Source organism: Venturia canescens, chromosome 3 (genome assembly GCF_019457755.1).
Source record: "Venturia canescens isolate UGA chromosome 3, ASM1945775v1, whole genome shotgun sequence".
NCBI classification, from domain to species: domain Eukaryota; kingdom Metazoa; phylum Arthropoda; class Insecta; order Hymenoptera; family Ichneumonidae; genus Venturia; species Venturia canescens.
This window is the reverse complement of record NC_057423.1, coordinates 9,229,164-9,244,414: the sequence shown is the minus strand read 5'-3', so window position 1 is coordinate 9,244,414 and position 15,251 is coordinate 9,229,164. Positions and strand designations below refer to the sequence as shown.

Genomic DNA, 15,251 nt, shown 5'->3' with positions numbered 1-15,251 from the left:
TCACGAGAGTGCAGAACATTTACGTCAGTAAGCTCATGAAGAAATATCGAGAATGTAAAAGAACCGGTGACAATTTGGACCTCTTGCAGCTTCCACGACTCGATGAAATCAATTTGCAAATTAATCTGTTGAATTTTTCATTCGCAACGATTTTTCCAGCCAAAAGCTCTTTTTAGTCAATTAATTTTTTCACAAACTTTCGGATCGATCATCACGTTTTTATTTTAAACAACTTCAATGAGAAGTGAGTTTGAGAAAATTATGATGCGGACTTTTCCAAAGATATGAGCAAAGCGAAGAGCGAATATTTCTAGGATATTAAGGGGATCGCCCCGTGTGGCAGTCGGATTTTTCGGGGTTTTTTCACGATTTTTTTGCCGCGGGGAATAAAAGTATAGACTTTTGAAATTCGAAGAGTTCATCTATTGGTATTTCAACTCTATAGCAGAATTTTTCGCCTCTGATATCTCGGGTAGATTCGGTGTAAAACTACTTCACACGAACCCACGTGTTTCTTCATGGTTTCCAAGATTCCGGGGGATTGGTTAATCTGAGATCAAAAAACCAAAGAGCGTTTTGATTTGTAAAGCAGTGGCTATCGCCTGGACTAAAATCATACAGAAATATTAAAAATTGAAGGATCTTCACGCCTAGAAAGGCCTGATTTCAATTTTCAAGAATGTTTCGTAGCTCAACAATCCTTCGATTTTTAATATCTCTGTATGACTTTAGTTCAGGCGATGCTCATTGATTTTTTCATCTCAGATAAACTAATTCCCCGGAGTCGGGGAGACCATGGAGAAGTAAATGGGTTCCTGTGGAGTAGTTTTACACCGAATAATATCGGAGTTAAAAAATTGTATAGTAGAGTCGAAATATCAACAAATCGACCCTTCAAAAATTTCCAAAGTCCACATTTTTTCCTCCCCGCAATAAAATCGGGAAAAACTCCAAAAAATCGTGCCGCCGCGGAAGACGACTGGTTGAAAAACGCAGAAAAAATTTTGGGTTTTATCGGTGCGGGTCCATATTGCCCCGAACTATTGAAAAACAGGTAAAATGTAAAAGGCACGAGAGCGTCATATCTACATATGCTACAGCAAAGCAGGATTTGCGGCTTCAATTCCAGTGTGTACGTACGCGGGCAGTAAGAGGCAATAAGAAGGATGAAGGAACGTTATTTCTATTCCATATAGCATCGCGCCGAGAGAGAACTGGTTCTCTCTCGCGGCAGCAGGAGCATTGGCGAAGGAAAGAAGACGAGGAAAAGGCTGAAGCGAGGGCCGCGCGTGCCACTCGCGTGTGTCACGTGTGTTCCCCCGTATGAAGACCGCAGCGCGGCACCCGGTGAGATGGAGAAACTCATGGAGTGATGCTGTTATATGCATTCGTTTGGGAGAACGAGATGAAGAGAAGCCGTCGCGCGAGTTCTCTCTCCGGGACGCCTAGAAGAGGGAGAGGGGGAGGAGCGGGGGGGGTGAGCAAGAAGCATGCATCGAGAAGCAACTATGATGTTCTTACAGGAGGTTTCAAAAGTCGGTGAGAAACTTTACATTCCAGAATTTCAACATCACTTTTTCCCAGAGTAGCGTTAACGATTTTTCCACAGAATATTGGGCAGCGAGGCTCGTTGCGTTGAGACGCAGTGGGTGTGGCTTCCCGCCGATTCTCACAGTGCACCGAATCGGTTGTAAATCATCAATGAGCGTTTCGTCAACGTTTCGTCGAAGGAAAAAGCATCATCCAACGATTGTTCCCTCTTCAAACGATCGGCCGGCTCGTCTTACAAGTATTGAGCACCAGTTTTGATGGACTCGGTATCCAGGCGTGTATCGCCCAGCATATTCGCGCCCGTATCTTTCGTCTACTACTTTTCTTCATATTTATCTTCATTTCCCTTTCTATGTGGGTCTCTCTCTCTCTCTCCCTTTTTCTGCACGCTTCTTGATCAATTGGAGAACCACGAGAGGCCCTTCAGAGATCAGCCGAGCGTCTTCCGGCTCGTCTACGCCACGAGCACGACCCCCCCCCCCCCGCCCGTCCTGCGCCCTTACTTACCAACAGCAATTCGTGAGTCTTCGTATTATATTCGTAGAAGCCGAGAGAACTCGCCAGGGAGCATCGCGAGAAGAGAGGCTCCGAACAGCAGCAACATCTCCTCCTCATTATTCCGCAAGGCTGGTCAGCCAGCGGCTGCGATCTCGCGTTCCTGAATCTCCTCTCGGCTTCCATTAAATCTATATACACATATACATCGTTCCCTAGTATACGAACGCTCTTGCACATCGAAATGTGCACGGTACGTATCCTCTGTAATGCAGCGACGAGATCAGGTACAGCACCGTGGGAAGCCACGCTTCCCTGGCACGTATATACGCCATACGGTATGTACCACGTCCATGGAAATGCTAATGTTATGCGATTTCGCGCGACCGCAAATCCCTGTGCACACATTTGTACAGGGTGACTCAGAATCAATTGCCTGGAGACGATCATCGTCACTCGAGCGTTTTTATCCCTCGGAAAATATCTTGCTTCGATGTACATTTGTATTTTTTCAATAAAATTCTCATCGACAGGGAGATTTCACAAAATATACTGGCACAGTTGTTTGGGTTCAACGAAACGAATGAGGCAAGTCGAAGGATTTTGAACTTATTGGGAAAAGTGGTGGTGCAGGGCCTAAGAAGAAAGATATGGGAAAGCTTTGGAAGGGTCTTATTCGCCTCGTGCGCAGAGGAAAAAGTCATTGGAACAACGAAATGTGGCATTAAGGGGTGCCAATGAAATATATGATGGTCACAAAGTTTTACATTCTCCCCGAAAATATTGCAGTTTAATGAAGAAAACTCTCCCAATGGCAGCAATTCCTATTGAATGAAGAATTTTTTTCTCAGTGTCGTTTCTCTTTTTTGAATGATTCTATAGAACAAATAGACACGGGGCTGGAATATTCGAATGCCGTATCCTTGATACTTTATATGCAGCTCGGTATATACATATTTTTATGCATATTTATATATGCGAACAGGGAATAGTTACAATATACATTTTGCCGCAGTAGCCGGTAACGGCGAACGCGAGAGTTCTACTGCGAATTCAACACCACGTTCAATGTAGCAAGATTGTGGTTTTTTTTATTTTTTCTGTTTTTTTTTTTTTTTTTTTTTTTGAAGTCTTGTTGAAGCGAGAAAGAAGAAATGAAGAGAAAGGTTTCGATAGCCTGTACGATCATTATAAAGTTCTGGGCACGAGAGCGAAAGCTGGTCGATCCGAGACGATAAAGGCTTCCCGATGATTGTGAGAGCGTCGGTTATTTTGACCAACCACTTTTTTTCAATACTATTTTTTTCAATTTTCATCGTTCTAGACACGTGCGGGCGCCACTAGAGTCGGATCGAGATCTTCGGATTGGAAACCGCGAGCGCTTGCCTCGTATTATTAATCGGCCAATGACAGAGGCACACAAATGCATACGATTCAACAGCTCGATTTTCTGATACGCAGAGCAAGGTATGATGATGCTTGTCGGGAATAAAAACATTCAAATGAGTTTCAATCTCGTTTTATGTGTCGATAAAAAACACTTGCGAGCAACGTTTTTCTGTACTTCGCTTTCAACTGGATCAATTCATTTTTTTCTCATGAATTTCGCTCACAGTTTTTTGAAGAATGTTGCAAAGAAAACGTACTGTTCGAAAAGAATGGAGGGAATTCGACGCTTTGGTAAAAAAATTTCCAATCATTTTAAGCACTCAGTTTAAAAGTTTTGTGAAATGAGATTCGAGCGACTAGAGGGTTGAAAGGAAGAATTATTAGAAAGGAAAACGATTGCAATTGAGACGAGTGTGTTGGTGCACTTTTTTATTCAAACGTCAGTAAAATTTTACCCAAATCATACATATAGAAACAAGAATATGCGTACATTGAAAGCAATGATACTCGACTTACAAGCTAAAAATTACACAATATTTCGCCATCATGTCCCAAGTGACTTTTTTCAGAACTGCTTAATCCCAAAGCTATTTTTTTCTCAGGTGTTTACGTGCACATACATTTTTTTATGCCAAATATAATTTCTTAGTTTTTTTTAAACAGATAAAGAGAAGTTCAGGGTTTTTGTACTGTTTGTCAATGACTGTAAGTTTTTTCGTGTGCAAAATTAGAGTCTCAGCCACCGCTAATGTTCTCCCTTTTCGAATTATTTTCAAGTTTGTTATGAGGTTTTTGAGTTTATCAATATTTCAAAAATACAATAAAATTGCACAGACATCCGAAGCATAAGAAGACACAATATATCCCGAGAATGGACGTTTTGCTTTTGCAACCCTTTCTACTCAGCTGTCTATTCTCGACTGAAAGCTTTATTTTCAGTCAATTGTCAGTAAGCTAAAATAGGATAAATCGATGGACAATTACACGTAGTGGTGGAAACACCTTAATTTTTCTTCGATCAAAAATAGTCAGGTCACTAAAAATCGAACTTGTTCTAGTACACGTGTCCCTTTGGAAAGCAATTGTCAAGCTCGCTCAATTTCCTTCTGTTTCCATTTCTTAACGAGCATTCCTGAAGCAAACACTCGTCGGCATGGTTTCGCACTTAAAAAGTGTACTCGTCAAGGACGAAAAGTTCAAGTATTCTATCGATTCAATTTAATCGACTTTTCAGTGTGCGAGAAAAAAAATATTTACGAATGAGAAAGGGGTGAACCTGTCAAGATAAAAATATCGAGACGCAATCAAGAAAATGGCTTGGAACGAGCTCGCAAAGTGGAGAGGAAAACTATACATAAAATTCAATCAATCCGGATTTAGTGTCAAAAGACCTGTAGATATTTTGAAATCATCAACAGATTTCACCTGGAAAACTTCCGTCGCTCTGCATCAGCTGGCTCACACTCATTGTGCTCTGCGATTATACTCTCTTCTGTGAGTCTCCAACAGCAAAAGCAGAAGCAAAACTCTCCTCGAGCTACTTATCTTTAGCTCAGTCAGCCGCGACCAATACCGAGAGATTCGCGAGACCAGATAACGAGAGAGCTCATTCCCTCCCGTCTCTATCTCTGTATTCTACCATATTTTTTCTCTCCTTTCCTCTCTCTTCTGCTCTTGCCTCGTAGACTTTGTCTGAGCAGCTTCTCATCTGTTTTCTTTCTCGCTTCCTTTTCTTGCAGCAATGATTCATAGCGCCGGAACGATTACTTTCTTTACAATTTGTTTTCTATCCGTACGATGATTGCGATATTCCAGTTCCGGCTTGTTAACAACCCAATTGCCATTTATCTTGTGCATCGAAATAACAAAACTCCTTTGCGATATAACGATCGATCGAGCCATCAATAATAATCGATATTTCGAATGCCTTGGATTCAGAAGTTATTAAAACCGATGAATCGTTATCGACTGAACCGTTCGAAGTTGCTATTCCCGGAATTTCTAGAATTTTTATCTTCGAATCTACGAGCTGCAGTCCTCATCCCAACTTCTTAATGTCCCTAATAACAGGGAGCACCGAAGCCTCGATTATCAAACGTGAAATCTCCTAGAATTAAACGCCTTCGAAAATTTCTTGTAATTTTTCCTTCTGACGATTCTATCGGATTTCCTAACTGACGGAATGGCTCCAACCAGCCCCACCCTCGACTCTCAGCAGCACCACGCATTTCACCAAAACACCTGATTACTGAGATGTGAGCACGTGCGGCTTTTTGTGAAAAAAAGTAGAACAAAAGCTTGAACCTACGAAGCCGGAAAAATGCACCACTGTGCGTAGCGAAGATCAGATTGTTTTTCGTTAAACGAGATATTTTAATAACTGGCCATCGGTACGATCTCTGTAATTATAGGCCTAAAAACGCTTGTCAAACTCGGGGATTCTTATTGCGGAATCAGACCTGAGACCCTTGTCCCGATGACATGACAGCCACGCACTGAACTCTTCATTCCCCAGCCCCAAATTTTCAGGCTTCCAGTCTCATTTTCATAAACCATTCTAATTCACCGGAATCCAATTAATCATAAAAATTTCGCGTTGGCGAGACTCTGCCGAGTCTCTCGAAACGGAAGTGAACATTTTTTTCGTACGAAAGTGTTAATTTTATAAAAAAACTGTGCCCAGCCCCAAAATCGGGTGAATTTGAATAAATTTTTATTTTCATCCGAGCAACACGGACTCCCGGCATCCGCGAATCAATTTGAACGATCTCCACGCCGAGAGGAAAGTGCTCGAGCCACACGGGGGATGAATTCCCGATGAAAAGTTGTCGATTTTTCGATCTGATTGTGCCTCGGCGTAAAAAAGGTCTGAAATGTAGGCAGGCGCATGCACAAACACATGAAAATGGAGAGGCGAATATGTTTCTTGTGTGCTTTACATAGTATATCGGGTTACTAAGCAAACCCGGTGTTTTTCAAAACCAATATAAGGCTCGGGGCGAGAACGTTCGTAACGTGTCATTACCGGGCGTGCGTGAAGGGAAGTGTATCGATAAGGGAGGTGTTGAGAGAGCAGATCTAACGATAGGAATCGACGTTGTCTTCTCTCGTATTTTTTGTTTGAAAGTTTTGTTGTTGTTGTAATAAAATTTGAGGCTATGGTTCGCTCTGATTGTGAGGTGTGAAACATCTCGCCGTTACGAAGAGACTCTGGCGAGTGTAAAGAAGCGGAATCTGTAGGGCCAGTATTCCGGCCAGTATTTTTTGCATCGCTACCAATTTTCTTTATCGGCAATCGGAGCCAAAGTTTCTTTTCGAAACTTTTGCTCCGAGCGTTCGAGATTTATGGTCGATGGAGTGTATACTTAAAATATAAAACACACGGAGCGATTTTGTCTTCGCCAAAAAGTCGTCAACCGCGAAGGAATCGGCGATACTCCCCATTATCTAACGTCTACTTTTCTATTTTTTCATCTCCTCGCCCCTTCCCTCTTCCCTACCATCAAAATTAGGTGTGCTCAATTTTTTTAACCAATTTCTCAGGCCACTCAAATTCCGCAGCGTTATACGCATCAGGTGCGCTTTCTGACCGTTCCGTTGCCGAATAGCGTGGAATTATAATACCCGTGGCCCTTTTCTAAAACCAACATGTAATTATCTCGCCGTCCCTCATTTCGTAATTTTACCGCGCGCGCGCGCGCGCGCGCGAACACAGCGTTTCTCCTTTTCCAACACGCATCATGCCCGGCCCGCTCGCCCCATTCACGCACACCATTTTGCATCATCTCTGCGCTATAACCTCTTGGAGACCGGACTTTGATAACCGATATTTACATGGCAGGTGATATCAATTATCGTTGGAGAAGCACCGCCACAATTTTGCAGCCAGCGAGGAGCAATGTTCTTACATTACAGACGTTTTATGCACCGGACGTTTCAGAGCTTTCCTCCATATTTTTATGCTCCCTCGAATTCCATCATTTTCTCCTCACGTTCCTTTAATTATACACATTTGTTAATGTTTCACCATCATTTTTATTGCGGCATCAAAAACACCGACTCGTTTACAATTAATCGTGGATTTTTATCAAAAATCCAACGGTTCGAACTCTCCCCGCGTCGATCCTGCGAACGAGAGAAACCCGAAATGCCAATTTTCGTTTCAATTCACATCAGATCTTGGGATTCGATCTTTCTCATTTCTTAAATATTCATTTGAAGAGCTCTCGAGCTTCATTTCTCGTGTGTTTTCGTTCGTCTCAATACAAATTCTTCCACAGAAAAGGTCAGCGACGAATTGCTACATTTTCAACGTCGTTTCCTCTCCAGGCACACAAACACTCTCCAAGTTTGTTCCGAGTTCGCGGAGCCTGTTTATTTGCCGAAGGTTCTGTACTCGAGACCAAATCCTTCTATCGGCCAACAACAACATTTTTGCACGGTCTCTCTGTGTCAACGAAGCCATGAGTGGTTTTTCAAAACCACTACCTTCCCATCCCCCGCGTTCGCTCTCGTTCTCTCATCTCCCTCACTCTCACTCTGCAGAATAAATAAATAAACCACTGTTTCGATGGTTGCTCTCCGCATCGAGGCTGATAAATGTCGTTCGAAGCTAAACGGGAATTAGCCCGAACGGGAGACAGTTTGCTGAAAAAATATACGTTTCCATCTGCCAAACCGACTCTGCTCGACATTTTTGTTGCTTTTATCCCGAGTGCACTACGATGTTTATTCGAAATAAAAAATAGACCTTCGCTCCTTTATATTTCTGCGATAACAAATTATTCCTGTCAAAGTGTAACCAACATTTATTTGTTTCGTTCATCACGACAATTATTCAAAAATGTCACAAATTATTCTTCACTATTAGAGTACATCTTCTCTTTAGTTACTAGAAAAATCCAAACGTCATTTTTCTGCGTATCGATCTGAAGTCTGAAGTCTGAAAAAAAACTTCCTAATTTTTCCAACATTTTCGAGAAATATTATTCGAATTCCAGTGCGAGAAAATGACGATCAATTTTAATGCGTCACTTTCGATGGACAGGTGCCGAGGCAGGACGAATGTAAACACAACATTTTGGTATTTATCGAGCAAAGTTGAACAAACCGGAGCAGCGATTGAGTCGAGTCGAGTATACGAAGCTCAGTCGTCGACAACGCCGTTGATAGCTTATCCACATTCTTTCAAAATGAACGTCGAATATTTTAAAACGGAATTCGTGAATTTTCTGCGGCGCTTCGTGGCACCGATTAACGTAAATATGCATTTTTTTTAATGAATAGTTTGAATTGGTGAAAAATTGTTTACAAATTTGTGGTAGGAAACGCGAGTGTTCTGGATATTTTACAATTGTTTTTTTCCTTTTTTTTTCTTCAAACAGGACCAAAATGTGATACCAATTTTAACGCCTCTAACTTACGAGGAAGTAATCAGGGCGACTACGGAAGTTATAAATTCACAAATTAACTCCGTTTTCGCGGATTCGAGCGAAAATATAAAAACGCCCTCCGTTGGAATAATGGTGATCACGCCAGACGCTCCAGACATTCCGAAAATTAATAACGAGCACGGCGAAAATGGCGGCAACCTGGCAAGGTGAGTCCAATTCATTCGCTTTGAAGAACCGAATAGTTTTGTTGGAAGTCGTAACTTCGCGTGGTTGCGACTCGCACAATATCGAGCGATATATTTAAACGCACGCGGAGTTCGAGGACGTTCGATTCACGCACAATTGTCAGGTCACTGGAAAATCGAACTCGTCAACGTAAAATCGAAACTCAATTTTTTCAAGCTCGCTGAATTTCTGTTTGTCCCATCTTCTTGAACGATCTTCGATCGAATAATCGTCGGCAAGTTTTACAATTTTTTTCTAAAGTGTTTGTGGAGAAGGAAAATTTCAGGCGGACTTTCCATCGGTTAAATTCTTAAATTCAACAGTCTGAAGAAAATGGCGGGAATATGAAATATTTTGGTTTTCATGAATAGATTAAAATGTCGTGTTGAATTTTTTATTTCGAGATAATCTTTGACGTATGCGGAGAAATAAAAATAATACGTAGAATGAGAAAACGTGTCAAATCGATAACCAGTTTTTTTTTTCTATAAAAGCATTTTTCCATTTTGTAAAATCGATAAAATTTCTCTAGGTTCCGAACACTCGACGAACCGGCCCCGGGCAACTTCAAAGATACACCGAACGAGCAAGTTGTCACGGCGAGCCCATTACCGACTAAGATTGACGACACTGTCGATAGTGCAGACAAGAATTTCCCGAGCGATGAAAAAAAGGTAATAAATATCGAACGATGTTTATTTATTAAAAGTCAAAATAATGACTAGATTTTTATTACTTTTATCGAACTTTGTATACGTTTGAACGAGTCGGATATTCATGCAGTCATATTTTTACATACGAATTTATGTAAATGAGTTCAGCCATAAAACATTCTCGTCATCGTTGCACAGGAGCAGGTCGTCGTTCAAAAAACGAGCCCTTCACTCGTGCGATCGGATACATACGTGCGTGGAAATAATTTCGGAAATGCTTCAAAAGATGACCAATTTGGAGGAACTGTTCTTCCCCAATTCCCCGGCAACGGTTTGGGAACCGACGATTTCTCTATCTCGAATCTCAACGTTCCTGAATTCCGTGCGAAGCTGAAGATTCTTCGAGAAGTTGCGACGGAGGTGGTGAAGAAAATCGATGATTTGGAGGCGAGTAAAATTGGCTTATTTCATTCGAATCGGAAAAATCAAAATTCACGTTCGAATGATCGTTTTTTCCGTTATTTCTTCGTACGTAGACGAATGTTCCGGAAAATACGCGTGCGATTCGTCGTTTGTCAACCCTGGGATGCTTCTCCGGCTTGAGTCGGAACGCGGTGGCGACAAGAACGATCCAGCGACCGAAAATGGGGCGTCGATCATTGACCGCGTTCCCAGGGACACCAACGTCCTCGAGGATGAGTCCTAGGGGAGAAAAAATGAACTTGTCGAGCATGAAAAGCTTGTCCACCGTCGTCTTGACGAATATCAACAGTTCGAGACTAACGATGCCAACGACCGTCCGTTCAGTGAGTTCGGGGAGCATCGAGAAAAAAGCTTCGCCGAGGTCGGCTCAAGTATCGCGTTTACCTACGGCGAAAACAATGAAGTCAGTTTCCTCAACAGTGCGCTCGGTGAGTTCAGGAACTCTCAAGTTGACCAAAAAATCATTCAAGAGTCCGAATCAGGGGACTCATTTGTGCAGCACCAAGTCACCAGCACTGTCGCTAATGAGCTTGCCCAGTGAGGCTCTAGACCGACCGTTGAAAAACCCGAAGTACGCTCACATCCCGAGCACCATCCCGAAACCAGGAACCGTACTTGGTAAACGTAAAGCTGATGAATTTTGAATAATTTCAAGGAAGCAAACAAACGCGAAACGAAACGATGCTTGGACGTAAAAACGCAAGCCGGATAAATATTTTTAAACTCTGTAAAAAATTATCGTAATGACCAAACACTGATTTTTTCATTCGATGCTGAATTCCAGTGGCTCAATATTTGGCTCGATGTTTAGAACTTGCTGGAAATTCCTTATGAGGAAAAACAACATGTACAGAATTTTAGAATGATATTACGCAGGCTTTATTTAGTGAGGAAATAATGACGATCAATAGAATTAAATGAAATTTCCAAAAACAAGTTTTCCTTCGTTTATTTATTCGCCTACTGATATTTTCCTCAATTTATACCCTTTTTCGAGGGAACAAGACGAGTCGACGTGCTTAAAAACGCCGATAAACATGAAGCTCGCCAAGAAGAAACGAATTCGAAAATTAGCATAACCGTTGAACCTCACATTTGTTGTATTTACCAGAATTTATTCGACACGAAACGCATGCTTTGGTGAGCCGTGCAAAATTAGCTCACGTAGATTGATCCAAGAAAGTTTATCTGCGAGATTTTCGAGTTGATTTTTCTGTCGGTTTTAAAGAGTCAACGCACGATTCACCGTGACGGGTTTCGATGTTCCTGAGAAGCTTGATTTTTCGATAACTACCGTGCGATCTTTCGGTGTGTGGATGTTTGCATTTGTATTATATACGAGAGGGTTGATCGTCGCGTCCGGTTGGCAAGAACAAATAATAAGTTGGGATGCTCGGGGCTATTGGTTGAGAATATTTCGCGTTGCTTCTTCCTCTCCGTGTCTTCTGGCTGTTTTCGTGCGCGGTGCCTTTTTACCTCGCGAAGCAATCTTCACCTTATTTCGAGGCTGCAAAAGAGCACATACACAGACTCTCACACGTCGACGAATTGTTGCGTCTGTATAGAGATTTATTCAAGCTACACATGCACGAGGAATCGCAATTTTCGAAAAATGGCTGTCCCGTCATCGAAAAAAGGAGGGGAGAAGGGGAAACTCGAGTCTGGGGACGCGCGGGTCTCGTGCACATTTACTCAGGGTAGTCCTGGATCAGTCGAACCTGGACGTGCTCCTCTCGAATAGATTACAGGGCGCTGGGTCTCCATCGTATTACGGTGTTGGTTTTCGAACCTTTTGTGTTGGAAAAGACACGTGTAATCATCCCCTCCTTCTTCTTCTTCTTCCCTCTCCTTCCCCTCTTCTTCGTCTACGTACGAGAGAAGCCAAAGAGAGAGCGGAGGAGACTCTTGCCTGTTCGTAGCCATCCGAAATGCCTGCAGAAGCAAAATCGATCTCTCTTCTTCCCACTCTCACTCTCTCTCTCTCTTTCTCACACAACTTTTTATTTTTCTCTTTTTCACCTCGTTCCCTGCAGAAAGATTTCGAACTTCGCTCCCCGGGGGTGATCCGACCAACACCGTTCGTGGCAAACCATTTTTTTTCTCTCTCTCTCTCTCTTCGTCGACCCTTCGACCAACACAGCCTCGTCTCGGCAACGGTTTTGACACACTTTGCATAAAAAAATCTCAAGGGCCAGACGGACGACGCCACCGAGTGTCAGGGTGGTCGTGACTCTAAACGACTTTTAACGATCACCTCGAATTTGCCTCGTAATCAATTCCGTGTTTGCACTTGCTCTGCGGCCAATCTTTTATTTTCATTTTTCGATACCCTCATTTATTTTTGAATAGAAATTTCGGAATGTACGGCAAGGAGAATTATGGCTGAATTCTAAATTATGCATGAATTTTTTTGCCTGTATACTACTTTTTTGTTTTTTTTTGAACGTGCGCCAATTTTTAAATGTTTCTTCATTATTCTTTGTTTACCGTGTCTGCTGCTTCGATTTCATCGTTATTATATTCAAACATATCCCATTATTTTTGAATTATGGACGCTTCGATTCGAGATTCACGAATTCCAAGCACGTGCAAATATTTTCGAATTTTTTCTCCTCAAAAGGAAAATCTTTTATTTTTATAAACCCCTTTTTTTCTATTTCGCCGCACGGATGGGGCAAAATCACATTTGAAAGGGCTGTACAAGGCGTTCCTTGACGAGGTGAGTAAATTAACGAGGCGTCAAACAGCAGGACAGAGGAGACGCTCGTGTGTTCGCTTGCAACAGCGGCAGCTGCGACAAATCAAGCGAAAGCCCGAAACGCGAGATAATTTCGCGTCGGCACTCCTGGCAAATAAGATGATGGACCGGGGGAAAAAATTTTCTTGCGCACCGTTATTTATGATTTATTTTCAAACTTTTTTTCATTCCTTACTTCCCTCTCTCTCTCTCGCTCTCCAAACTGCAATTCCCTCTAGAACAAAGCTGGTAGAAAATGTGAAGGAAGACTCTACAACCTCGTTTGTTTCAACCGACGTAAATGACCAACGAGGGTCCTCTTTTTGTCCCTCGATCCAGTACGTTTTTAAAAGATGCGAATCACGAGTTTTTGTCATTTCTCATCGTTGCTCACCGCAACGCCTCTAATTCACCTACGATATCGTGGGCTCGTTATAATTCTCAGGGGTAAGAGATATTTGGGGGAGCAAAAAAGGGCCCTTTCTTCGTCAAATGTTTTTTGTGGCCTGCAGAGCCTCGATCGGGTGTCACGAATTGTAAACAGACTTTGGGTATAACTCGTGCAACGAATTCATTCGATTTTGCAACGAGCTTTTGTACTCCCTGCAATTTAATCGTCTTTCAATTGTCAAACTCACGAAATTGGTGGATTTCATCGATTTAGAATTCGAGAAGCATCAATTAAGCTACTATCAAAATGGATAACGTTCCGATTGCGATCAACGATACCCCAGATCGTGCGATATCGTAAAAAAATTTAGTCCCTAGAATTCAAATAGAATTCAAACAGTGAAACAACACAACCACTGTTTCAAATATTTCAACGAAGGCTGCTTCCCAGACGAGGAATTTGATAGAATCCACCGTCCGATCTTCATCAAGAAGGAGATAATGAACTCGAATATCTCGACAGCTCGAGAGCGCCCTGAGATTTTTTTCTCCACATCCTATATTTCTGGTCGCACAGAAACAATTCGTTTCCAGAGCCAGCGGTGATGTACACCGAATATTCGAAATGGAGGTATCCACCCTCGGCGCATTCACCACTTCGTACGATGATCGATGAGGGCACAGGTGTCAAAGTACCGCCTAAAAGCGCTTCATAATTAACGGTTAGGGAACTAATCGAGATGAAAAAAGGTGCATATAACCCGATATTTCCAAGGTGGAGAGGGAAAAAATATTCTCCTATTAGTACAGAAACTTTGTATTATGTTTGAAAGCAGCATAGGAACGATCGAGAAAGCAATTTCGTGAAGGACCGTTAAAAGTGATGTACTCTCTCTTTCTCTACCCAAGACACGCTCGTTCTCTCCAGTCCCCCTGCGCCTGGAACGAACGTCCTCGAAACGTTTGCCTCCCTCGAATATAAAACTGAACCGTGAATAGCGATAAGCTCGAGGTGGAGCCGGGTTAACCACGAACTAGATTACTCCATTATCTCGCCACTCTTCTCACGTCCATAATCCATGGTATGCACATCGCATTATATATACACACAATGTTGAACTGTAACGAGCTACCTCGTCTATGCTTTTGCTCATATTTTTCAGGATATCTACATCGCACCATCTTTCCTCGAGTCTCAAAGTGCGCACGGTCGCTTCGCTACCAACCTGCATCCTTCGGTGCTGAGAAGTCTTTGGAAACTGTGAGAATATCTTGGAGATTGTGTGCTGGATCTTCCGTCCTGAACAGACTAAATTCATTTTTTCAACTTCCATTTGGTCTGGTTTGTATTTTAATTAGTATGGTAATTAGAGTGGCATGTAAATCGGTCTTCGGGAGCACCAGGATCATTTTTCACTCTGGGAAAATTGATTTTCGATAGAAATATTAGATGTCGTGGTCGTGGGTGTTGAATAGTTCGATTCTGGAGGTTAGAACGACGCATTTTTTATCAGGATGCGAGGTTTTACGGTTGTTCGAGAGACTGAGGCAGGAAATCATTGGTGCAGATTTAAATGGCTCCTTTGAAAGGTGTTTTTTACAAAAGGGCGTGCAGCATGCGGTTTCGGTCGATTTATTCGAGGCCAGAACTCCCCATACATCAGTATCGAGGCACACTTGATAAAAAGACTCAACAAACATCACTTATCGCGTTGTATCGTGCGGTTTAAACCTTTTTATTTCGTCACAGCCTGGCATATCGAGTGCGAAGTTTTTTTGGGAGGCAAATAAAAGATGCGGACCAAATAGAGGATCGGCTCTTACACTCTTCGCAGCAGGCAAAAAAATAGCGCGAAGCATCCGGATATCACGGCCGTTGGGCACGCTCCGAGGATGAATTTGTTCGGCGATGAAACAACGCGTGGTTAACTATTC

The 15,251-nt window shown here is 42.4% G+C and overlaps 1 protein-coding gene across 3 annotated transcripts in view; it reads left to right on the top strand.

Moving 5' to 3' along the window:
* LOC122407894 (uncharacterized) overlaps positions 1–11,125 on the top strand; it is a 56,654-nt gene extending 45,529 nt beyond the window's left edge. Inside the window, exons 1-6 of one of the 3 annotated variants that reach the window (XM_043414366.1) lie at positions 3,390–3,513; positions 8,483–8,693; positions 8,820–9,034; positions 9,586–9,727; positions 9,905–10,153; positions 10,243–11,125. In XM_043414366.1, coding sequence (XP_043270301.1) covers positions 3,470–3,513; positions 8,483–8,693; positions 8,820–9,034; positions 9,586–9,727; positions 9,905–10,153; positions 10,243–10,833 — 1,452 coding nt within the window. In that variant the 5' untranslated portion in view covers positions 3,390–3,469 and the 3' untranslated portion in view covers positions 10,834–11,125. Of the gene's footprint in view, positions 1–3,389; positions 3,514–8,054; positions 8,233–8,482; positions 8,694–8,819; positions 9,035–9,585; positions 9,728–9,904; positions 10,154–10,242 lie in introns of those variants that run through there. The other 2 variants (XM_043414367.1, XM_043414368.1) reach the window with 2 other exon arrangements.
* The last annotated feature ends 4,126 nt before the right edge of the window (positions 11,126–15,251 follow it).